General features: G+C 41.3%; 2 protein-coding genes across 2 annotated transcripts in view; both read right to left on the reverse strand.

Annotated features, from left to right (window-relative positions):
- Positions 1 to 26,848, reverse strand: part of LOC149224089 (Tryptophan/tyrosine permease) — a 359,744-nt gene that overhangs the window by 57,919 nt on the left and 274,977 nt on the right. The gene's annotated exons all lie outside the window — the stretch shown is intronic.
- Positions 24,067 to 26,817, reverse strand: LOC149224090 (uncharacterized). The gene is made up of 2 exons (XM_089383485.1): positions 24,494 to 26,817; positions 24,067 to 24,369 (listed from the first exon to the last, which is right to left on the reverse strand). The coding sequence occupies exons 1-2, from the start codon at positions 26,696 to 26,698 to the stop codon at positions 24,175 to 24,177; spliced, it is 2,400 nt and encodes a 799-aa protein (XP_089239611.1). The 5' UTR covers positions 26,699 to 26,817; the 3' UTR covers positions 24,067 to 24,174.

Below are 26,848 nucleotides of genomic sequence, written 5' to 3' on the forward strand. Positions count from 1 at the left end.
AGATGCAGAGGGAGTTGCCGTACGGATGCAGCAGTGGCAGTGGCAGGGCCATGGGCAGCAGTATAGGATGCAGCAGTGCAGAGGATGTTGGGCGAGGAGGCCTAGCATTAGCACAGGGACCGATGCCGAATAATCAGGGTGATGCTCAGTGTGGAGTATTACTAGAGCACAATCCTCGCTAAGAGGGAGTGTTGATTTGGGGTAGCATCAGATGTGCTCTAGCCATGAAAATTGGTGGAGAGGCTAAAGCACATGAGATCTCCAAGACCCAGAAATGGTTTGGGAAGATTCTAATTGGTTTGGGAGATATTAAAATAATTAATATTTTTAATGGAGTTCCTAATTCTAAACTTAGGAAAATAAAATATTAATGGGTATTAATATAAAACTAAGTTAGAAGGTTTCAAAAGTCATGGATCAAGCCAAATCTAATCTTAGCCGTTGGTTAGAGATTTAATCTCGGTCGTTAATGGGGAGAACACACCAAAGTGATCAATCATTCATTTTGCTAGAGCGGGGTTGCTAATCAAAGTGAATCAGTGATCAGAAGTGAGGGGCAGTGAGTACAAGGCAGAGAGGCAGGGACAATACTGGGAGACCAGCACAGAAGCGGAGAGAGCCAAAGCAGCAGCCAGTCCAGGCTACACAGAGCCCAACAGAGGCAGCGCAAATCCTAGAGAGACTGTGTCATCCATGCAAAGGGCAGACGGAGTGACGCATAGGTTCCCAGAGGTTGTGCAGTGCTCAGAGGGCTGGCGTAGAGAGTTCTGGGGCTGACGCAGAGAGTCCTGTGGCTGACGCAGGTCAGCAGGAAGTTGACACAGAGGCCAGAAGGGCCAGCGCTGAGCTTTAGTTGTGCCGGAGAGGGTTTCGTGGGACAGGTTTTCTAAATACCTGTTTCCGGATATAGAGGTATTGTTGCCGTGTATTTTTGTCTATCGGGTGAGCCGGTTTAGGCACCCAGTTGTACTCTGATAAACTGCATAATAATATAACCCTCTGAATAGCTGCACCGATTTTCCCACATTGGGTTTTTTCGGGGACAATGTTCGAAAAATAACGGTGTCACTTGTGTGCTTGTTGTCTTTCAGTTGATGATCTGTAGATGTTGATAATGTACTTGTGTTTATTTTCAGTATTTACATGGTAAATAACTTGTTAAGTAATTAAACGAGTAGGAAGAAATAAACCAGATAGTACAGGAAGAATTTCTAACAGGTTAAACTTAGAAATTCCAACAATGGAAAGCATCACAAGTATGATAGGATGCATTATAGCTGAGATAGAGATGACATCATCATAGAAGCATGATATAGCCGAAGTTGAAGTCTATATAAAGCAGTCATCATGATAGAAAGGAAGTAGCTCATGGTATCTTCATTGAAAGCATGAAAAGACAACCGAAGTAGTAGTATATATGGTTGGACAAAGTCATCTAGCAAGATAAAATATAAAAGAGGTCATCATACATCATCATTATTAGAAAGGAGCATTTGTAGAATGGGGATCATCAAGATCCTCCACTAGAATCTTTATAAGAAGGTTCACCTCTACTTAGAAGAAGCAAGTGCCTCGCAAATAGTCCACTTTCCACCTTGTGTGGGATCCACTGGTAAGGTATGCTAACGAAGATGTGCAGCATGTTAAGTTGTTTGAAGTACTTTCATCTTCAAGCAAGAAAAGGAAGTTGATAGAAGGAAGTCTAGATGACCAAAAGAAGGAAAATGTATGTATATATTTCATAGATAAAGTCATGTCATCTTTGAATGCTCTATCTCATGAGCATGGTCGAAAAAGAATGATCTCTTCCATTAGAATGATGCATGTGTTGTAAACACTGAGAGGGGGAGGTGAATCAGTATTCCTTTTCAATTGTTACTTTTACCAGTTAGATCACTTATATTTAGAACACAAAATGAACAATAGAAGTAAATGCTTTTATTAATATAATCTCTATAATGAATCAAGTACAATATGGGTAGAGCTCCAACCCTTGCTGGAGACACCCAGGCTCCAACCCTTGATATGCCAAGTACCTACTTGGACTTTTGTGGGGCTCCAACCTCTAGGGCACCAACCCTATCTTCTCAAGGCACCGACCTTGAGTTTAGAGGCTCCAACCCCTAGGGCACCAACCCTTCTCTGGTACAGACTCCGATCTGTTCCTTGAGGACTTTGATCCTCTAGGGCTCCAACCCTATCTTATCCAAGGCACCAGCCTTGAGTTTAGGAGCACCAACTCCAAGGACACCGATCTTATATTTGCCAAGCACCAACTTGGACTTTCCAAGGCACCAACCTTGTCAATTCTGAGGCACCAACCCCAACGGTTCCAACCCTATAGCTTCACTTTGTCAAGGTATGTTTGGTTGTTCTTCACGGCTCCCAAAGTCTTCTTCACTGAGCCCTGTCAATCTTCAGCTTCATCATAGTCTCCACGTCATATCATCAATGACAACCTTGTCTTATAGAAGGTGTCACCACTGCTCTTCATGTCACCAAACAAAATATTCAAGGTCACCTCATGGTGGCTAATGCATCATGGTCTCCAAGAATCTCTACGAATCTTCAATATGTTGTTTTACCAAGACTTCAAAGATACTCCAATAATGCTTGGGTGATGTGTCAAGAAAAGCCCAAACTGTCTTCAAATGTCTACTCCAAAGTACTCTCCAAGGCATGCTCAAGGATATCTTCACAAAGTGTCCTCAACGGTGCTCCAAGGTAAAACTTCTGAAGATGGTCCAAAATCTCTTTAAAAACACTTCTAGGTCTAGTCCAATGTCTGCTTAAAAAGGGACTTCAAGGCTGTTCCACAAATCTTCTTGGAACACTTCAATAATATTGCCTTTACACAACAATTCTTCTCCACCAAGTCCTCAAATAGTCCCTTAGCATTCTTCAAAATGATTGTTCTAGGACACAGTTAGCAGCCTCGTGACAGTTGTATTCACTCTCCAATATCACAGATAACTAAGCCACTGCATTGCTACAGGTCTGAGCTCATTAAAGTGAATGTTCTTAAGGTTGCAGCTTCTCCACGAGTGGGGATCTGATGTATAGGTGCTAAGTCTGAAACTATGGTTAGGTAAGGTAGCAAAGAATATCCAACAGGTCTGAATCCTAAACCCGAGCCTCTTATTTTCTCCACAGAACTGTCCTTCTGCAATTTGATTTCTTCAAATACTTCTTCACAACCAGGTCTGAAGCCAGCACTTCTTCAACAAGACCAAGATTCTAATCTTCAACAAGGGATGCAATCCAAGCCTCAAAAAATTGTTTGTTCACTAGTCCAGGATCTACAAATTGAGCCTTTTATCACAGGTTTGAGAAAGTGAAACTATAGATGCACAAGTGTAGGAGCTTCCAGGTGAATGTTTGTTGTCCAAGCTTCTAAAGGTGACAGTCCATCACAGGTTCATGTTCCATTAGCCTTCACACAAGACTATGCCTTCACACAAGTGCATACTGCTACATGACTGAGTTTCTGAGCTTAAAAAATATCCTTCCATAGTTCTAAGCCTTGTAACAGTAGATCTAAGTTTCTTAAATAGCACACAGGCTATTGACCGACCTGTTATGACTGCCCACAAGTTTAACTCACCACAAATCCATGGTACTGTAATAGTGAGCTACAGATCCGAGCGTAAATATGTCACTGTTTTCTAATTCTTTCACAGAAATTGCAGTGCGGCTTTGTATTATATTTAAGCCCAAACAAAGAATTTCAAAATAGCTCCTTCCTTTTCGTCCTTAAGCTTCTCTCCTCGGCCTCCTAGTTGTTATGTCCCTTTTCTCTGTATTTTCACCGAAATTACTTGAGGAAAACAGAGGTTCGAGCCTCTCTTTATATACCCTTTCCGTCCTTGAATTGAACAGTCACATCCTCTGTTTGGAGGCCGACTTGTGGAGGCTGCTCAGGTCGGCTCCATGTCCAAATTTACTAAATTAACTTCATAACTTTCAAACCGCTTAGAGTTTCAGGCCATTGAATAGCTCATTGGAAAGGCAAAATTATGCTCTAAAAGATGGTGTAGGTCTCATGGAAAGATTCTGCCTCTAAGGACGTGAAACTTAATTTTAAATGTGACTGGTTGTTATTTAGTGCAGAAATATAGGACAACAACATTCTTCATGGATGGGCTTTTCATGGATGAGCTTACTTTTGTTTTGTTTCTTCATCAAGGCTTCTAGGCTCATAAATGTCATTATGTCCCCAAGATAGTGATGTGTTATCAATCATATGCAGCATGTAGTCTTTCATTATCATTGTATAGTCTTCCATTATCAAGACCATCAAAGGTAAGGACATTCATCACATAGGTCATCAAGAGCTCCTAGATCATCAAGGTACACTTGGCACTTCTTCATTAGTGACTTGGCATCTTCATCAATGACATTGTAGCATCTCAAGAATATTTGTCATCCCGGCCACTGCCATATTGACATCAATGACAACCTAGATTAACAATCTCCCCCTTTGTCATTGATGGCAATATTCTTGTTCTTCCAACTTTCTCTCCCCCTTTGACATCAATGGAAAATGGGGTGCCCAAGTACTCCCCCTATCAAGCTGCTTCTCTTCTTCATGAATAGTAGATCTTCATAGGTACGTTACTCCCCTTGTCATGGTGCTTTTCTTTCTGGCAATGTGGTCCATGATAGATGTGTTTGTATTTCTTCATGTGATGAACCAACTCCCCCTGCCTACATAAACTCCTCTATCTCAAGATAGATTGCTTGCCTTGTGATCAAGTGGAAGGCATCTTCAACAATGTTCCATCGGATGAGTAAAGGATTATGTCTTCAATGGAGTTGCTGTCAAAAGATGTGTTACTCATCAAGGATTTCATAGGGCCCTTTCACGGATAGCTTCTACAAGAATGATCAAGAATCACAAGCTCCCCCTAACTTTCACAGAGTCTCATTTTGGCGTCAAACACTTGGAATATCAAGGATGACTTTATCAGATCAACAACATGTGTAGTTGGCTGGAGTGTTCAAGAGATTTTCGATTGTATTTGCTTCCTTCTTCATATTTGTGTAACTTTCTTCTCTTGCATGGTTCTAGCTTGTGTAGGAGCCCAAGTCAAGTTACAATTACGTGCCATATGACCAATGTTATGACACTCGAAGCACTCTATGTTGTTCATGAATAAGAATTCATGACTTCTTCTTGCAAAATTGCTTCTCGGAGATTGACGGGGACTATTATAATAGTCTTTGTGATATGCCCCACAATCTTTTTCCATGTGCCCAAAGTTTGTACAAGAATAGCAATAACCAAGAAATATATTTTGGTACCTGGGATAAGAAGGTTTCCTTGATGTACTTCTGAAAGTCTTTTTGCCTTAGGATCCTTTGATGATAACCATTGCTTCTTGCATCCTTGACACCATCTGCATTTCTTCTTGGAGTAGGATTTCTCCCAATGTCAATTTAACTCTTGCCTTTGCTGGGGGCATCAACATTTCTTCCAGGCTTCCTTACATCCTTGTTTGAAGCATTATCATTCTTGCTTGAGGATTCACCTGCATAGCCAAGACTTGATTTATCAAGGGGAGACCTTTGATGACTTAGGATGCCATCTAGGGTTTGAGAACGTTTCAAGTTCTTATTCAGCAAGTCAATTTCCTTTTTAAGAAAGACAAATTCTTCTTTCATTTTCTTTCATTCTTCATCATTCTTTGAAAGAATGATCTCCATTTCTTCCTTCATCTTGGTTGCTTCACATGATTGGACCTTAATAGAAGTGATTTTTTATTTTAACTTGGTGATGTCATCATCATTTTCTTCTAGTTGGCATATCATGGTGTTTCTCTCCTTTTCTGCTTCATCGACTTGTCCTTCTATGAATGTCAAAGCTTCCATCACCTTCTCAGCTCGTTGTGCTTGTTTCCTTGCTTCTTCTAGTTGAGATCTAAGGGAGGGGACTTCTTCCTTTTATTGACCAATATCTGCTTCAATTTTGTTCAGCCTTTTGTGATTTTGTTCAAGGTGACTTGACAAGATATCTTCCCGTTTCTTTGCCTTATCCAATTGATTTGTCATGGATATGACTTCTTCATGATGCTTTCTCTTGTTTTGATGAAATTCTTCCTTAATCTTGGAGAACTCCTCATCTCTTTCTTGTACTTGAAGCTTGACAAGGTCAACTTCCTTCCTTGTCTTGTCCTGGTCACCAACTTGCGCTTTCTTTGTAAGTTCCTCATTTTCCTTTTTCAAATTGTTAATCTCTTCCATGCCAGCCATAAGTTTAGTGAGGAGATCATCTTCAAAATATTTTTCATTCTCTTCATCTTCTAGGTCTTCTTTATCCTTGATGTCATCACTCTTATCTTCAGCTTCCTTGATGGGCTCTAGGTTTCCTTCTTGCTTTCCATCATTTTCTTGACTAGAGATCATTGTCAACACTCCTTTTGAGTGAAGATCATGAAGTTAATCCCATATGCCTTTTGTTGACGAACATTTTTTAAAATTGGCCTTCATAGAATCAGGTAGCCCATTCAAGATTGCGTTCATTGCTCTTGTATTATGTTCCTTGGATTCTCCACCCATCATGCTCTTAGTAATCACCAATTTCGAGACTTCAATGCCTTGAGTCTTTACGAAATTCCTCATTCTTGCCTCCCATATATTAAACCTTCCATTGAACAATGGAACCTTCACAAATTGATTGACTTCAATTTCAGTGGTTGAGGGAGACACATCTTTAAGAGGATTGGAGACTTTCTTCCTTGGCTTCGCCATTTGTGTTCTAATGATCAACCTTCAAGCTGTTAGGCTTTGAGTGAAGGTATTGGCTCTGATACTAATTGTTGGAAATACTAAGAGGGGGGGTGAATCAGTATTCCTTTTCAATTGTTACTTTTACCAATTAGATCACGTATAATTAGAACAAAAAATGAACAATAGAAGTAAATTCTTTTATTAATATAATCTTTATAGTGAATCAAGTACAATATGGGTAGGGCTCCAACTCTTGATGAAGACACCCAGGCTCCAACCTGGGATGTGCCAAGTACCTACTTGGACTTTTGTGAGGCTCCAACCTCTAGGGCACCGAACCTATCTTCTCAAGGCATCGACCTTGCGTTTACAGGCTCCAACCCCTAGGGCACCAACCTTTCTCTGGTACAAACTCCAATCTGGTTTCTTGAGGACTCCGATCCTCAAGGGCTCCAACCCTATCTTATCCAAGGCACCAACCTTGAGTTTAGGAGCACCAACTCCAAGGACACCAATCTTATACTTGCCAAGCACCAACTTGGCCTTTCCAAGGAACCAACCTTGTCAATTCTAAGGCACCAACCCCAAGGGCTCCAACCCTATAGCTTCACTTTCTCAAGGTATGTTTGGTTGTTCTTCACGGCTCCCAAAGTCTTCTTCACTGAGCCCTGTCAATCTTCAGCTTCACCATAGTCTCCACGTCATGCCATCAATGACAACCTTGTCTTATAGAAGGTGTCACCACTGCTCTTCATGTCACCAAACAAAATATTCAAGGTCACCTCATGCTGGCTAATGCATCATGGTCTCCAAGAATCTCTACGAATCTTCAATATGTTGTTTTACCAAGACTTCAAAGATCCTTCAATAATGCTTTGGTGATGTGTCAAGCAAAGCCCAAACTGTCTTCAGATGTCTGCTCCAAAGTACTCTCCAAGGTATGCTCAAGGATATCTTCACAAAGTGTGTTCAACGATGCCCCAAGGGAAAACTTCTGAAGATGGTCCGAAATCTCTTTAAAAACATTTCTAGGTCTGGTCCAATGTCTGCTTAAAAAGGGACTTCAAGACTGTTCCAGAAATCTTCTAGGAACACTTCAATAATACTGCCTTTACACAACGATTCTTCTCCACCAAGTCCTCACATAGTCCCTTAGCGTTCTTCAAAATGACTATTCTAGGACACACTTAGCAGCCTCGTGACAGTGGTATTCACTCACCAATATCACAGATAACTGAGCCACTGCATTGCTACAGGTCTGAGCTCATTAAAGTGACTATCCTTAAGGTTGCAGCTTCTCCACAAGTGGGGATCTAATGTATAGGTGCTAAGTCTGAAATATCTATGGTTAGGTAAGGTAGCAAAGAATATCCAACAGGTCTGAATCCTAAACCCGGGCCTCTTATTTTCTCCACAGAACTGTCCTGCAATTTGATTTCTTCAAATACTTCTTCACAACCAGGTCTGAAGCTAGCACTTCTTCAACAAGACTGGGATTCTAATCTTGAACAAGGGTCGCAATCCAAGCCTCAAAAAATTGTTTGTTCACTAGTCCTGCATCTGCAAATTGAGCCTTTTATCACAGGTCCAAGAAAGTGAAACTATAGATGCACAAGTGTAGGAGCTTCCAGGTGAATGTTTGTTGTCCAAGCTTCTAAAGGTGACAGTCCATCACAGGTCCGTGCTCCATTAGCCTTCACACAAGTGTATACTGTATACTGCTACATAGACCGAGTTTCTGAGCTTAAAAAATATCCTTCCACGGTTCTGAGCCTTGTAACAGCAGATATGAGTTTCTTAAATAGCACACAGGCTACTGACCGACACAGCAGATCTGAGTTTCTTAAATAGCACAAAGGCTACTGACCGACCTGTTATGACTGCCCACAAGATTAACTTACCTCAAATCCAAGGTACTGTAATAGTGAGCTATAGATCCAAGTGTAAATATGTCACTGTTTTCTAATTCTTTCACAGAAATTGCAGTGCGGTTTTGTATTATATTTAAGCACAAACAAAGAATTTCATAATAGCTCCTTCCTTTTTCACCTTAAGCTTCTCTCCTCGGCCTCCTAACTGTTCTGTCCCTTTTCTCTGTGTTTTCACCGAAATTACTTGAGGAAAACAGAGGTCCAAGCCTCTCTTTATATACCCTTTCCGTCCTTGAATTGAAAAGTCACGTCCTCTGTTTGGAGGCCGACTTGTGTAGGCTGCTCAGGTCGGCTCCATGTCCAGATTTAATAAATAATTTTAAAAATTCATAACTTTCAAACTGCTTGGAGTTTCGGGCTGTGTTATAGCTCATTGGAAAGGCAAAATTATGTTCTAAAAGATGGTGTAGGTCTCATGGAAAGATTCTTCCTCTAAGGAGGTGAAAAATAATTTTTAATGTCACTGGTCGTTATTTAGTGCAGAAATATAGGACAGCAACATTTTTCATGGATGGGGTTTTCATGTATGAGCTTACTTTTGTTTGGTTTCTTCATCAAGGCTCCTAGTCATTGATGTCATCATGTCCCCAAGATAGTGATGTGTTATAAATCATATGTAGCATGTAGTCTTTCATTATCATCGTATAGTCTTCCATTATCAAGACCACCAAAGGTAAGGACATTCATCACATAGGTCATCAAAGGCTCCTAGATCATCAAGGTACACTTGGCACTTCTTCATTAGTGACTTGGCATCTTCATCAATGACATTGTAGCATCTCAGGAATATTTTCCTTCCCAGCTACTGCCATATTGACATCAATGACAACCTAGATTAACAGCATGAAGGCATGTGACAATGTGCCTTGAACTCTTCTACATATTGATAAGATGAAATCAACATAATATGACCTCATATGGAATATGAGGTGGTTGAAAATCATGTTCCTATGTTGAAAGAACCATGTAAAGAAAATCTTGAAGAAAGCAATATGTGAAAAAGATGAAAGAAGAGTTCGTGGGAGGATGCATCTATAAGATAAGATAATTGATCAACATCTTATATCTAGGAGGATTAGTTATGACATCTCCAAAAAGAAGGTATGAAGACCCTAATATGTATGATGGAAAAGGAAAACCTTGGTACTATGTGTCTTGGAGATGGATTCATACACATGCAGGATGTTGATGTTGCAAGAAGATAATGTCATGATGAAAGGCCATCATAAAGAGGTAACTTTGATTTATTGTTCATTTTGATTTTTGAAAGCATCTAGTTGGGTTGTCACAGGGCTACTGAAAGAAGGTTGTAGAAAGTCACCAACAACCTATACTCATAAGATTGGATGGAAGATCCTAAAAGAAACATCACTTGGAAGAGGTCACTGTAAAACCAGATGTGGACTAGAAGATCACTTTCCGACGAAGAGAAGGATGACATGACTATTGGTTCTACCCTATGGTTCGTTGAAGGGAAGTGATGGAAAAAGATGTCTAAAGCCCTACAAAGAAGTTATGATGAAGAAGGCTCCATAATGAAGTAGATGAAGTTCATGACATGATGCAGAAAGAGGAGCCCTACAAGCAACTAATAATACCATGATCTCCACCAAAGAGTGGATAGTTGTTGTTGGAAACAAGTCCCTAGTTGAGAGGGAACTTGGGCAAGTCCCTTCTTAAAAGGGAGTTTGGGAATATTCCTTTCAAAGGAATGTGTAGATCCTCCCTAGTTGAGAGGGAGAGATAGACACACCATTCTTGTCTCCATGTTATGAAGAAAGACTGGAGGATTGGGTAAACATCTAAGATTGATTTCGATACTCTTTGAGGACGTTGTAGGGCATCCAATAGGCAAGAGTAGTCAAAGAGAAAATTCCTTGAGGATGTTTTATTCCAAGATAGGAATGGTCCTAAAAGGACATACCTTGTGAACATCCAGATGGGGTATGTGCCTTGAAAGACAATGATGAAAGGTGTCTATTAGTCATTGTCTCACAAGCATTGTGCTCTGATCTTGTGGAGAGATAGAGTTGTTAGTCAAGGCCTTGCTATGTGAGAATGTTGTTTGTCTTGATTTGGGGTAGCATTAGATGTGCTCTAGCCATGAAAATTGGTGGAAAGGCTAAAGCACATGAGATCTCCAAGACCCATAAATGGTTTGGGAAGATTCTAACCGGTTCGGGAGATATTAAAATAACTAATATTTTTAATGGAGTACTTAGGAAAAATAAAATATTAATGGGTATTAATATAAAACTGGGTTAGAAGGTTCCAAAAGTCATGGATCAAGCCAAATCTAATCTTAGTCTTTGATTAGAGATTTAATCTCGGTCGTTGAAAGATCAACATGAGAAGTATAAGAAGAGGCTTGAGGGTCAGTTGGAGAATACACTTAGGGAGACCAGTCAATTCGATTTTTGGAGCGGGTTTAGCTGAGAAATTCGAACTAGTGGTTTGGAGAGCAACATGAGGCAGCAAGTACGGAACAGAGAGTTGGGAACAGCACAAAGGCTAGAGAGGCAGGCGCAGAGCCTGCAGACTGCAAAGTCACTGAAGGGCCTTCGTGGGTGACACAGAAAGGCCTAGTGTTGACGCAGAGAGGCAGGGGCTAACGCGGAGTATCTAAGAGCTATGTAGAGGTCAGCCAGGCTGATGCTAAAGCTGGGGGAAGTGCTGAGGTATTCTCTCTATTGGGTAAGCCAGTTTGGCACCCAGTTGTACTGAAGAATTGTTGAATAATAATATCCTCCCTTGCTGCATCGGTTTTCCCACATTGGGTTTTTCCGAGGATTGATTGTCCAAAATATTTGTGTCGATGTGTTAATTCTTGTGCATGTGTTTGTTTCTATATTATGATGTGATATCTGCAGCAGAATTTATTTTAATGTTTACTGAAGGATTTTCGTAAATAACTTATCGGAAAATAAGTAGGTAAAATAAATTAGTTGTTGCAGTGATAGAATTTTCACATGGTATCAGAGCAAGTAATCAGAGACAGGAAGGGAAAATCAATTATGGGTCGAGACCAGTGTTGCACGAAGCGGGAGCGGAGCGGAAGCGCGAAGCGGAAGCGCGGAGCGCGGAAGCGTCATTTTCCAAAAATCTAGGGAGCGAAGCGTCCGCGGAAGCGTCTGCTATATATATATATTTTTTTATATTTTTTTGCATTTATACTCAAAACAAACATCCCAAATACCAAATTAATTGTAGAAGACATGAAAACATGCATATTTTTGCATAAATCAAGATAGATATGGCATCCATGATTCCATTGTAGTTACTAGTATGTACAACAATCATCTATATTCTAGCTATTACAAACATACATCAAATTTTGAAGCATATTATAAAACATAAAACATTTAAGCATATTATAAAACATAAAACATAGAGCATATTATGATTTATCTAGCAAGTGAGCAACTGTCAACATTTGTCATGTCCAAAATTCAAATAATAATGTTTACAAAATATGTCACTTGGTCACCGCCAAGCCAAAAAGGTTCAAAATTCAAATTCACAAGTCTACAAGTCTAATGAGTAATCTATGACAAAAAGAAGTAGATTGTGAATATATCTACTAATCTCTCCTCCTTCCACCACGAATAGAACGTGATGGCGGGCCTCCACGTGGTGGCAATGAAGAAGATGGTCCCTGTGTAATTCGTGGCACTGGAACTGATGAAGAAGAACCTCCTCTAGTAGAAACCAAGGGACCAGATGGGGGTGGGGGTGGTGGCATATCAACACCCGTGTCATCATCCTAGAATCGCTCAAAAAATTCATGCAAACAAAAAACACTAGTTAACAAAAAAATTAAAAACATGAATTCTTTATAAGGGAAAATTGGAAAATTCATACCACAATGGACATACCTGGATAAGAGAATCCTCTAATTGCTCTAGTCGCAACACTCCATCCTCCAAATTGGGCTCCTCTGGATTCTTGTCCCAAGTCAACAAGTCTTTATTAGACTTTGCATCTTCACAGTAATGGGACAACAATCGCAAGTTGTAATGAACATAAACCAAGCTCTCTGCCCGGTCTAAATTCAACCTGTTCCTTTTAACACTGTGGATGAAAGAATAAGAGCTCCAACACCTCTCTACAGAAGAAGTGTTTACCACCTGTGATAGCACCCGCAATGCCAAACTCTGTAGAAGTGGAGTAGGCCCTCCATGCATGTTCCACCACTCAAGAGCAGAAAAATTCTCTCGATCTTGAATTGCATGCATGCTCGAAAATGGACCAGTGCTGCTCGTATAGTTGCTCACGTGTCTCCGTACCAATGCAGCCTCCTCCTCATCAGGGATTAATCTACTCAATGCAGCCATATATTTTTCGTGAACCTCTTTATCTTGGTGTGGTCTTCTCCTGACTCCCCCCCCAGGTGCTGGTTTTGAAAGCCATGATGGATGATAGTATTTAGGTGTCAAAACATATGCTAATGCATGCAATGGAACATTTAGGCTATCCCATCGTTTTACCACCTCTTCACGAATATATTTGTACAAGGTGGTATCTCTAGGCTCAACAATGTCTTTAATCTGCCCCAACATGCTATCCATTTGCTCATACACCTCCCCAATTACTGGTCGATCTGAATCTGCAAACTTGATCATGTAATAAATTGGTTTGGTGAATTGCAAAACATATTTAACCTGTGACCAAAAGTAACTGTCAAGAACAATGTCCTTGACTTCATTAGCACCATCTGTGTCATTGTTAATTTCATCCCATGTTTCAGCACACACCAGATTAGTTAAAGCTTGTCTCACCCTCACTAGCCGCCTAAAGGTGAGGTAATAACTAGCAAATCTTGTCTTTGCAATTTTAAGCAATTGCAACTTGGAGTAAGTGCCATAGAAGTAGTTTACCCTTGTATGCCCTGTGATGAATTTAATGAGCTGCTTCCCTTTCCTGTAAACCTCAGCAATCCACCCACAATCTTTGTGTTTCACAATATCATGCATCAAAAGGTTCAATGTGTGAACCAGGCACCCAGACCAAAAGATGTGTGGATGAGTACGCTCAATAATTTTTCCTGCTAACTTACAATTTGCTGCATTATCTGTGATCACTTGAATCACATTATTCGGACCAACATCTTTGATTGATTTCAATAGGAGATCTGCAATGTTTTGTGCAGTTGCACTGATGGAGGAGGAGTCATGAGATGCAATAAATACTGCACCACTAGAAGAAACACCAAGAACATTTATCAAATGTTGGTTTCTAATATTTGTCCACCCATCTGATACAATGGATACCCCATAATCCACCCACTCATGTGTAAAACGTGTCAAAGCTCTTTGAACCTTAGCTTTTTCTCTTTCTAATAACACTGTTCTAGCTTTCTCATAGTTGGGGGCCTTGTATCCTTTTGGGGCTTCATTGATGGCCTTTACCATGTCTTGCCAATAGGGAGAGCGAAGCACATTGAATGGTACACCGCAAGCACAAAGAAAACGGACTATCTTTCCATCCACATCATCCCTCCCAGTAACATTAAGGAAATCCCCTATTGTTTTTCTACCTCCAGAGGTTGCAAAAGTACCATGAGGAGATGGGCAACTACCAAATTTAGAGGTTGCACTTGATTCAGAATGAGTTTTTTGTTTCTTGTTTTTTCCTTGTGCAGCCATCTCTAATTTGATGTATTTTTGTCTTTGTTCACTTGAAATGTTTGGGCAAATGTTTACCCCCACGGAACCCTTTCTTTCATCACTGTCTAGCACCCCACAAAGATGCCTCCTCAGACGGGTATATGAACCCGTATATGGTTTTCCTCCATGACAACCATGAGGGCACATCCATTTGTAAGATCCACCACCCTTTCCCCCTTCAAGTTTGGTCACAAAGGTCCACAAGGGATTTGATGTACCTTTCCCATCTTGTGCTTCAGTGTCCTCTTCAAGTTCATCCCCTTCCTCTTCAAACCCTTCCTCCTCATCATACATTGGGTCACTACTATTAGGACCAAGTTCATCCCCTTCCTCTTCCCCTCTATTCCTCACCCTTGCCATCATTAAAACCAAGAGTGGAATGATACATAGAAGCCAAAAGAACACCATCTTGGAATATGGATATAGGTGGTGGACAACCTGTAAATAAAGGAGCAAGTAGAAACAATGGGAAAGAGTAGGAGAGGGAGGAGAAAAATACAATTTTTTTTTCAAAAAAACAAGGGAGTTTGGGGTTTGAACTTACCTCTTTAGCTCTTGTAGATGAAGTCCTCCAAGCTCTTGCTCCAAGCTCCTCCTCCTTCTCCTAGCTCCTCCTCCTTCTCCTAGCTCCTCCTTCTTCACTCCTCCAAGCTCTCCTCTCTTCTCCTCTCCTTTCCTCTCTTCTCTTCTCCTCTCCTCTCTTCTCTTCTCCAACTCTCATAAACTCAAAGTGAGAAAATGAGAAGAGAATGGGGGCTTTATTCTTTTCTAAAGTCACCCTAGACTCACCCTAAACTAACCTAACCCACCCCCTCATGCTAGTCTAGACACAAGTTAAAACAAATTAAAAAAAAATCAATTAAAAAACTGCATTGCGCGGGGTTGCTTCCGGAAGCGCCCGGGTGGCGTGCGGGATCCGTGCGGTTCCGGGCCGGAAGCGGGGCGCCACCCCGTGCCCGAACCGCCCACCGAACCGCGGATCCGGGGGGGCCGCAACCAAAAAGGCAGGAATCGCCTTAAAAAACCGGAACCGCGCCACCTTCTGTTCAGAATCGCGCTTCAGCAATGGATTCCGGGACGGTTCGCTCCGAACCGCGTTTCCGGGTTTGGATCCTCCGGGGGGGGGGCGATTCCTGCAACACTGGTCGAGACCATGATGTAGAGGCATCTACGTCAGGAGATTCACACAGATTTTCAGAAAATTGCACAAGAGAAAGTGATTTCGATTTCTCTATGTTGGCTTCCAGGCTGGAAGAAGAAGTGGCTTGTGTGACTAGCTCTGCATCATCAGAGGTATGGTATATAGACAGTGGGACCTCTTGGCATATGATGGGAATCCGGGAATGTTTCTTAGATTATCGGGAGGAGAAGATGAACTTTCAAATCACCATGGGGAACAAGGCAAAATGTACTCTAGTAGGGAGGGGTACCATAGCTTTTCAAATAGAAATGGGAGAGCGGTTTCATGCTACCAATGTGCTTCATGTACCAGGGTTGGGGATGAACTTACTTTCCGTGTCGCAACTTCAAGGCAAAGGCTATGACGTTTTCTTCATCAAGGAGAAAGTATACATCAAACACCCGAGCTGGAAAAAGAAAGTGCAGATCAGGATCAAAAGTAACAGGATGTACAGACTACAACCAGAATCACCAATGGCACTAATAGGTAGTCATGGAGACAAGGATTTGAATGAACTATGGCACAAAAGAATGGGATATTTGCACCATGGGGCTCTGAGAATTCTCAGGAGCACTGTAACAGGAGTTCCAGATATTAGTACGAAACGAGATGATGTATGTAGAAGATGTGCTCTAGGAAAGTATGACAAAGCAGCGTTTCCGAGCAGTCAAAACAGGGAAAAGAGTGTACTAGGATTGATACACTCAGATATCTGCGGACCCATGTCCACTAAAGCTCTTAGTGGTGTTGAGTACTCCCTTACCTTCATTGATGACCACTCAAGGAAAACTTGGATTTATTTTCTGAAAACCAAGGATGAGATTTTCTGTCGATTCGAAGAGTTCAAGGCTCTGGTGGAGAATCTGACTGGGAAGAAAATAAAAGGTTTGCACTCAGATAATGGTGGACAGTATGTCAATAAGGACTTCACTATTTTTTGCGCTAAGGAGGGCATCAGAAGAGAGTGGATAGCTTCGTACAATCTGGAGCAGAATGGAGTAGCAGAAAGAAAGAACAGAACTATTGTAGAAGTAGTTAGGGCCATGATGTATGATCAGGATATGCCAAAATTTCTGTGAGCAGAAGCATGCAACACAACAGTCTATGTTCAAAATAGAACTCCTCATTTATTTTCTGAAAACCAAGGACGAGGTTTTCTGTCGATTCAAAGAGTTCAAGGCTCTAGTAGAGAATCTGACTGGGAAGAAAATAAAAGTTTTGCGCTCAAATAATGGTGGAGAATATGTCGATAGGACTTCACTGATTTTTGCGCTAAGGAGGGCATCCGAAGAGAGTGGATAGCTCCGTACAATCCAGAGCAAAATGGAGTAGCAGAAAGAAAGAACAAGACAATTGTAGAAGCAGCTAGGGCCATGATGTATGATCAGGATATGCTAAAATTCCTGTGGGCAGAAGCATGCAACACAGCAGTCTATGTTCAAAATAGAACTCCTCATTGGGCATTGGGCAAGATTACTTCAGAGAAAGTCTTCACAGGGAAGATACCTGAAGTCAATCATTTCAGGATATTTGGGAGCTTCATATTGCCGCATAGCCGAGGAAAAGAGAAAGAAGCTCGATCAAACTACAGAGAAAGGATATCTAGTGGGATATAGCGAGAACGGTAAGGCATACAGAATCTATCTTCTAGGGAGTAGGAAGGTAGTAGTTCGACGAGATGTGAAGTTCATGGAAGATAGGGCTTTCAGAAAATCTCGAGAAATGCCTTCCAAGGAGCAGTCAAAAGAGGAATCGTTGGTCAAACCTCTTCAACCAACGGAAGAAAAGAATTCTTCCTCGAGTCAGGAAGAATCACAGGATGAGGAGGAGCCAACAGAAGCACCTGCTAGCAGAGGAAGAATGAGCAGGGAACTTCGTCAGATTCTGCAAGATGCGGAGGACTTCATCAGTGCGCCAAGGAACAATAAGAGGGAGAGAAAATAGCCAGATAGATATCAGGGATTAGTAGCTCAGGATGGGGAGCCTGCCAGTTTTCAGGAGGCAGCGCAACATTAGGTTTGGCTGGATGCGATGGTAGAGGAGTACAACTCCATAACGGTGAACGATGTCAGGGAGGTAGTGCCAAGGCCTCAAGACAGATCAGTGGTAGGTTCGAGATGGATCTACAAGATTAAATATGCTGCAGACGGCAGTGTTGAGAAATACAAAGCCAGGTTTGTGGCTAAGGGGTATGCTCAAAAGAAAGGAAATGACTACGAAGAGACCTTCACCCAAGTAGCCAGGTATACATTTATTAAAACCGTGATATCTCTTGCAGCACAGATAGGGTGGGAGATTCATCAGATGGATGTCAAAACAGCATTTATGAATGGTGTGATAGAAGAAGAGGTATACATTGAACAACCAGAGGGCTTTGAGACACATGAGAAGAAGTCTCATGTATGTAGATTGAAGAAAGCCTTGTATGGGCTGAAACAGGCACCTAGAGTGTGGTATGGGCGAATCGATGGCTACTTGTAGAAAATGGGATTTGTTAAGAGTGACGCAAATCCAAGTCTCTACTATCTGGTTGTAGAAAATGAGCCTCTAACCTTAGTATTATATGTGGATGATCTCTTCCTGAAATGATCATCCAGGCTCATAGGGGACTACAAGAAGAATCTAGCCACAGAGTTCGACATGAAGGATTTGGGACGAATGCATTATTTCCTGGGGTTGGAAGTTTGGCAGCAAAAGGGGGAGATCTTCCTTGGGCAAGGGAGATATGCTACAAAAATCCTGAAGAGATTCAGGATGGAGGACTGTAGACCCATGGCTACTCCAATGATAACCAACTGGAAGAAGATTGATGCATCAGAAGACAAAGATGTTGATCCCACCTTATACAGGAAGCTCATAGGGTCCCTGATGTATCTGCTCAATACCAAGCCATACATTTGCTACGCTGTCAACACCCTCAGTCAGTTCACGGTGGAGCCGAAGAGGGCACACTCGGCAACAGCCAAACATGTTCTCAGATATTTACAGGGAACAGTCGTTATGGATCTTGTACACTAGGGGTAAGGATATCAATTGAGTGGGTTTACTAATGCAGATTGGGCAGCAAGTTCAGTGAATCGGAAAAGTACCTCTAGGTACTGTTTCAACATCGGATCAGGAATGACCTCTTGGTGCAGTAGGAAACAAAAATCCATGGCTCTGAGCTCAGTTGAGGCTAAATATATGGCCGCAAGCACAGCTTTGTGCGAGGCCATATGGCTTAGAAAACTGCTTGTGAACCTATTCAGAAGAAGGATGGAGGCAACCAAGATCATGTGTGATAATCAGAGTTGCATCAAGCTCTCTGAGAATCCAGTGTTTCACGATCGGTCAGAGCATATTGATATCCGGTGTCACTTTGTCAAACACTGTGAATGAGGAGTTGTACAGTTGAGCTACACTCCTATAAGAGAACAGGTGGCAGACATCCTTACCAAGGCCCTTCAAAGAACCAAGTTTGATTATTTCAGGGAGAAGATGGGGATGATAAAGAATCCATTTCAGTAGCAGAAATGGGTATGATGTTGCAGTGCAGTAGCAGTCAGCAGTAGCACGATGCAACATGATGAGGAGTTTGCAGTGCAGATGCAGTGTTGGTAAGATGAACCGGCAGCAGCACGGATGCAGAGGGAGCTGCAGTACAGATGTAGCAGTGGCAGCGATAGATCCAAGGGCAGTAGTATAGGATGCAGTGGTGCAAAGGATGTTGGGCAGAGAGGCTTAGCATCAGCACAGGTACCGATGTCGTATGATCAGAGTAATGCTCATTGTGGAGTATTACTAGAGCACAATCCTCGCTAAGAGGGATCGTTGATTTGGGGTAGCATCAGATGTGCTCTAGCCATGAAAAATGGTGGAGAGGCTAAAGCACATGAGATCTCCAAGACCCATAAATGGTTTGGGCAAATTCTAACCGATTTGGGAGATATTAAAATAATTAATATTTTTAATGGAGTTCCTAAGTCTAAACTTGGGAAAAATAAAATATTAATGAGTATTAATATAAAACTAGGTTAGAAGGTTCCAAAAGTCATGGATCAAGCCAAATCTAATCTTAGTCGTTGATTAGAGATTTAATTTCAGTCGTTGAAAGATCAACAGGAAAATATAAGAAGGGGCATGAGGGTCAGTTGGAAAATACACTGAGGGAGACCAGTCAGTTCGATTTCTGGAGCGGGGTTAGCTGATAAATTCAAACTAGTGGTCTGGAGAGCAGCAGGAGGCAACAAGTACGGAACAGAGAGTCGGGAACAGCACCAGGGGAATAACGCAGAGGCTGGAGAGGCAGACGCATAGCCTCTCAGGTAGACGCAGAGGCTGCAGACTACGCAGTCACTGGAGGGCCTGCGTGGGTGACGCAGAGAGGCCCAGTTCTGACGCAGAGAGGCAGGGGCTGATGCAGAGGGTCTAGGAGCTATGCAGAGGTGAGCGAGGCTGACGCTGAGACTGGGGGAAGTTATAAGGGATTTTCTCTCTGTTGGGTAAGCCAGTTTGGCACCCAGTTGTACTAAAGAATTGCTAAATAATAAAATCCTCCCTCGCTGCACCGGTTTTCCCACACTGGGTTTTTCCGGGGACTGATTGTCCAAAATATTTGTGTCGATGTGTTAATTCTTGTGCATGTGTTTGTTTCTGTATTATGATATGATATCTGCAGCAGAATTTATTTTAATGTTTACTGAAAGATCTTCGTAAATAACTTATCGGGAAATAAGTAGGTAAAATAAATCAGTTGTTGCAGTGATAGAATTTCACAGCTTGGTATGATAAGATGCAATGAAATACGCTGAAATGATAGCTTATAAGATGGCTTACCAATCTGACCCTTTTTATGAGAATTCTTCAATATGAGAATGTCCAACTACCGTGCATATATTATGAATACCTCCCTAGTTAAGAGGGAGTGTTGAAATGTGTAACTAGGTTCGGTCTTCATAATGTCCAATGTAATCATGATTTTATATATTTGATGTAAAGAGAAAAAAAATAATTAATATTATCATTCTTGATGCATGGGTTTCATGGTCAAGGTAAATTTATCTTCAAGTCAAGCACCCGTTGAGTTCCATGTTCGTCATAAAATTATGAAGTCAAAAGAGTCATTGTCATACATATAAGGCCCTTTTCAGCATGTTGTATCTTGTAAAGAAATTTTTCGTAAAGTCAAAAGTGTTATAAAGGCCCTCCAAGACCTTGTCAAACAAGCCGACCTACAAGAAGGATCAAGTTAGCCTCATGGACAACAATTTGACCTCCTAAGAAGCCTATATATAAAAGACATCGATCTCATTTAAGGATAAAAATATCAAGCAACAAAAAGTTCAATTAAGCAAGAAAGAGAAAACTTAAAAGAGCAAAGAAAAGGAGGACTAGAAGAAGGAAAGGAACGAAGTCTTGGAATGTTGTTTTTGGGCTATCATCTCCTCACACGTGCGAAGATTAGGGCTACATCAATACAACAAGATCGAATTGTAGAAAGGCGCTGCATTAGGGCACCAAAAGGTCTACTTTGCAAGTCAAGTTCCAAAGAGGGAAGAACCAAGTCAAGCAAAGGCGAAGGAAGGAAGAAATCACCATCTTTTTCACACGTGCAAGAGCTAGGGTTTCTGCAGTAACCAAAAATTGTAGTCAAGAAGTTGTTGGGGTCGAAGTTGTTGGAGGAGTTGTTGGGGTTGAAGTCATTGGAGAAGCTGTTGGGGTCCAAGTTGTTAGAAAATTTGTTGGAAGCTATGAAAGCTGAATTGGTCTTGGAGGGGTCTTTGTCAAGAGTCATAGGTCTTGGAATTTTTCATTTGAAATTCTATAAGAAGAGAAAAGTTCTTGTGGGTTTTCCTCTCAAGATAAGAGGTTATGGCCCTGGCTTATACCCTACATCTTGTGCCCTCTTGTCTTATTATTTTTCATTGTTTGGTAGTTGTTTGACGATAGAAGACACAATAATAATCAAGTGAAAGAAGAAGCTAATCAAGTTAGGTAAAAATACATCACAAGCAGTTATCAAGGTTAGAGAAATCATCTGATTAAGTTGATCCTAGATTCCTCAACAAGGGCATCAATTTCGAGCCTCCTTAGAAGACGTTTTATCTCAGCTTGAGCATCTTAAGATTCCATTTCCCAAATGACTAGGCACTAGTCCAAGGAATTTGGTGATCAAACATTTTCCTCTCCATGTGTCTTCTCCTTAAAATTTCAGTCCCCTTCCTCTTGGATGGCTAGGCTAGCGCATCAAGTGAGATTCTTTAGAGTGTGAATTGGTGGATTTCATGAGCACAAGGCTCTTCCTTAAGGTCTTGTCTAGAGGATCTCCATGTTTGGTAGGTTTCTCATGGTTCTCCATCCATAAAACCTTGTGCCCTAGGTGTGCCCTAAAAGGGAAAACCTAGCTTGTATCTCCTTGGTTTGGGGACTTCTTTGAAGGTTGTATGAGCTTAGTATTCATAGCAATAAATCATAAGAAACACTTTCTTGTCCCACGCCTTGACCTTGTGAATAACTATTACCATCGAGAAACCTCAAAACCCTAGGACTTGTGCCTTTTTTCTAGGGTTTTTCTTAGAGAGCGGTTTGCTTCTTTGAAGCCTCGTACCTTTATTGAGCCTCTCTTCGAATGAGCTCTAGCTCCATCACCTTGAACCTTCAACTCTAGAATATCTATTATAGGTGATAATAATCATACCAAGACTCCTCCCATCGGTGAAAGTTTGTAAAGCGCAGGGGACCTTGGTTGTGGTGATAGTGGACCATTGTCCCATTGTTGTCACTTAGTCTACTAGTTGTCCCATAGGTTTTCCCTCCTTAGTGCCCTGCTAGATTTTGTGGTAATAGGTTCTCTCATTGATACAGAGTTGTGAAGTTGTTGGATTGTTGAGGACCATTGGATTGATCAGCTAGAGTTTATTCCTTGTGTAGAGAGAGTTGGTGTTCTTGCCAATGTCCTTGTGTCTGTACTACGGATTAACAGAGCTAGCAGGTTGTTTTGTTTCAGTTTATATTAATATTGAGCAAAGATGGATCCATTTTGAAAATATATGAAACGTGGTCCATTGTGGTGAATTGAAGGTCAGAGCCTTCAAGGAAAGTGGTGGCTTGTTGAGCAGGGTGGCAAGGTGGTGCAAGGCAGAGATTGAAGTCTCCTTCAGGTTGGAGCCTGAGAACACTTCAGGGCAGTTGGGTGGTGCTAGGGCGGGTTGGAGCCTGTGCAGAGTGTTGGAGCATTCTTTCACACAAAGCTAATAAAACCAAGGCATTGGAGCATCCTTGCAGTTGGATCTGGTAAACCAGGGCGTTGGAATGTCCTTCCAGTTGGAGTTGGTAAACCATGGCATTAGAGCGTCCTTTCAGTTGGAATTGACAAATTAGGGGGTCAGAGCCTCCTTCCTATTGTAGCTAGAGAATCTTGGAAGTTGGAGCCTCCTATTGATGTAATCTTTAAAAGGCCTATATTAAGAAGCATTCGATAGTTTTTCTCCCGGAAGAGTTTCCACCTAAAAATCTCTTGCGTATTGTCCTTGATGTTGTGCATTATTAAATCGTGTTGTTAATTGTTTATGTTTAATATGATGCTAATGTTAATTAACGCTCTGAAAATTAACATTAACTAATTGAAGTGAAATACGGATTCAACCCCCTTTCAGTATTTCCAACAGAGGTTACGTGCTTGGGAAGTTTGTGAAAGCACCATTTCCAAGGAGTGAGAATAGATCCAAGGGTGTACTAGACCTGATACATTATGATATATGTGGCCTATTGTCTACAAAATCTTTGAGGGGTTATGAGTATTTTGTTACATTTATTAATGACCTCCAGGAAGAACTGGATTTACTTCTTAAAGACACATGACAAAGTCTTCAGTTGCTTCCAAGAGTTCAAGGCTCTTGTGGAAAACTTGACAGGAAGGAAGATAAAGGTTCTTTGGACTGGTAATGGAGGCGAGTACGTTGAGAAGGCCTTAAAGGATTTCTATGCGAAGGAGGGCATCAAGAGAGGCAATCGTAGAGGCATGAGTTACCCCTCTCGGCTTGCCCCTTCCACCCCTCTAGTGCGCCTTTTGTTGATTTGGGGTAGCATCAAATGTGCTCTAGCCACGAAATTTGGTGGAGAGCTTGGGGCACATGAGATCAATGTTGCACGAAGCGGGAGCGAAGCGGAAGCGCGAAGCGCGGAAGCGTCATTTTCCAAAAATCTAGGGAGCGAAGCGTCCGCGGAAGCGTCTGCTATATATATATATATTTTTATATATTTTTTTGCATTTATACTCAAAACAAACATCCCAAATACCAAATTAATTGTAGAAGACATGAAAACATGCATATTTTTGCATAAATCAAGATAGATATGGCATCCATGATTCCATTGTAGTTACTAGTATGTACAACAATCATCTATATTCTAGCTATTACAAACATACATCAAATTTTTAAGCATATTATAAAACATAAAACATTTAAGCATATTATAAAACATAAAACATAGAGCATATTATGATTTATCTAGCAAGTGAGCAACTGTCAACATTTGTCATGTCCAAAATTCAAATAATAATGTTTACAAAATATGTCACTTGGTCACCGCCAAGCCAAAAAGGTTCAAAATTCAAATTCACAAGTCTACAAGTCTAATGAGTAATCTATAGACTATGACAAAAAGAAGTAGATTGTGAATATATCTACTAATCTCTCCTCCTTCCACCACGAATAGAACGTGATGGCGTGCCTCCACGTGGTGGCAATGAAGAAGATGGTCCCTGTGTAAGTCGTGGCACTGGAACTGATGAAGAAGAACCCCCTGCTGTTGGTGTTGAACCATGGAACCTAGGACCAGATGGGGGTGGGGGTGGTGGCATATCAACACGGTCATCATCATCCTAGAATCGCTCAAAAAATTCATGCAAAAAAAAAAAAACACTAGTTAACAAAAAAATTAAAAACATGAATTAGAGAAATGCTTTATAAGGGAAAATTGGAAAATTCATACCACAATGGACATACCTGGATAAGAGCATCCTCTAATTGCTCTAGTTGCAACACTCCATCCTCCAAATTGGGCTCCTCTGGATGCTTGTCCCAAGTCAACAAGTCTTTATTAGACTTTGCATCTTCACAGTAATGGGACAACAATCGCAAGTTGTAATGAACATAAACCAAGCTCTCTGCCCGATCTAAACTCAACCTGTTCCTTTTAACACTGTGGATGAAAGAATAAGAGCTCCAACACCTCTCTGCAGAAGAAGTGTTTACCACCTGTGATAGCACCCGCAATGCCAAACTCTGTAGAAGTGGAGTAGGCCCTCCATGCATGTTCCACCACTCAAGAGCAGAAAAATGCTCTCGATCTTCAATTGAATGCATGCTCCCAAATGGACCAGTGTTGAGCGTATAGTTGCTCACCTGTCTCCGTACCAATGCAGCCTCCTCATTATCAGGGATTAATCTACTCAATGCAGCCATATATTTTTCGTGAACCTCTTTATCTTGGTGTGGTTTTTTCCTGCTTCCCCCCCCAGGTGCTGGTTTTGAAAGCCATGATGGATGATAGTACCTAGGTGTCAAAACATATGCTAATGCATGCAATGGAACATTTAGCATATCCCATCGCTTTTCCACCTCTTCACGAATATAATTGTACAAGGTGGTATCTCTAGGCTCAACAATGTCTTTAATCTGCCCCAACATGCTATCCATTTGCTCATACACCTCCCCAATTACTGGTCGATCTGAATCTGCAAACTTGATCATGTAATAAATTGGTTTGGTGAATTGCAAAACATATTTAACCTGTGACCAAAAGTAAGTGTCAAGAACAGTGTCCTTGACTACATTAGCAGTAGCACCATCTGTACACTGGTTAATTTCATCCCATGTTTCAGCACACACCAGATTAGTTAAAGCTTGTCTCACCTTCACTAGCCGCCTAAAGGTGAGGTAATAACTAGCAAATCTTGTCTTTGCAATTTTAAGCAATTGCAACTTGGAGTAAGTGCCATAGAAGTAGTTTACCCTTGTATGCCCTGTGATGAATTTAATGAGCTGCTTCCCTTTCCTGTAAACCTCAGCAATCCACCCACATTCTTTGTGTTTCACAATATCATGCATCAAAAGGTTCAATGTGTGAACCAGGCACCCAGACCAAAAGATGTGTGGATGAGTACGCTCAATAATTTTTCCTGCTGCCTTACAATTTGCTGCATTATCTGTGATCACTTGAACCACATTATTCGGACCAACATCTTTGATTGATTTCAATAGGAGATCTGCAATGTTTTGTGCAGTTGCACTGATGGAGGAGGAGTCATGACATGCAATAAATACTGCACCCTTAGAAGAAACACCAAGAACATTTATCAAATGTTGGTTTCTAATATTTGTCCACCCATCTGATACAATGGATACCCCATAATCCACCCACTCATGTGTAAAACGTGTCAAAGCTCTTTGAACCTTAGCTTTTTCTCTTTCTAATAACACTGTTCTAGCTTTCTCATAGTTGGGGGCCTTGTATCCTTTTGGGGCTTCATTGATGGCCTTTACCATGTCATGCCAATAGGGAGAGCGAAGCACATTGAATGGTACACCGCAAGCACAAAGAAAACGGACTACCTTTCCATCCACATCATCCCTCCCAGTAACATTAAGGAAATCCCCTATTGTTTTTCTACCTCCAGAGGTTGCAGAAGTACCATAAGGAGATGGGCAACTACCAAATTTAGAGGTTGCACTTGATTCTGAATGAGTTTTTTGTTTCTTGTTTTTTTGTTGTGCAGCCATCTCTATTTTGATGTATTTTTGTCTTTGTTCACTTGAAATTTTTGGGCAAATGGCTACCCCCACAGAACCCTTTTTTTCATCACTCTCTAGCACCCCACAAAAATGCCTCCTCAGACGGGTATATGAACCCGTATATGGTTTTCCTCCATGACAATCATGAGGGCACATCCATTTGTAAGATCCACCACCCTTTCCCCCTTCAAGTTTGGTCACATAGTTCCACAAGGGATTTGATGTACCTTTCCCATCTTGTGCTTCAGTGTCCTCTTCAAGTTCATCCCCTTCCTCTTCAAACCCTTCCTCCTCATCATACATTGGGTCACTACTATTAGGACCAAGTTCATCCCCTTCCTCTTCCCCTCTATTCCTCACCCTTGCCATCATTAAAACCAAGAGTGGAATGATACATAGAAGCCAAAAGAACACCATCTTGGAATATGGATATAGGTGGTGGACAACCTGTAAATAAAGGAGCAAGTAGAAACAATGGGAAAGAGTAGGAGAGGGAGGAGAAAAATACAATTTTTTTTTCAAAAAAACAAGGGAGTTTGGGGTTTGAACTTACCTCTTTAGCTCTTG

Source organism: Pinus tabuliformis, chromosome Q (assembly GCF_031772625.1).
Source record: "Pinus tabuliformis cultivar Carrire ecotype Pingquan chromosome Q, CPIR1, whole genome shotgun sequence".
Taxonomy (NCBI): Eukaryota; Viridiplantae; Streptophyta; class Pinopsida; order Pinales; family Pinaceae; genus Pinus; species Pinus tabuliformis.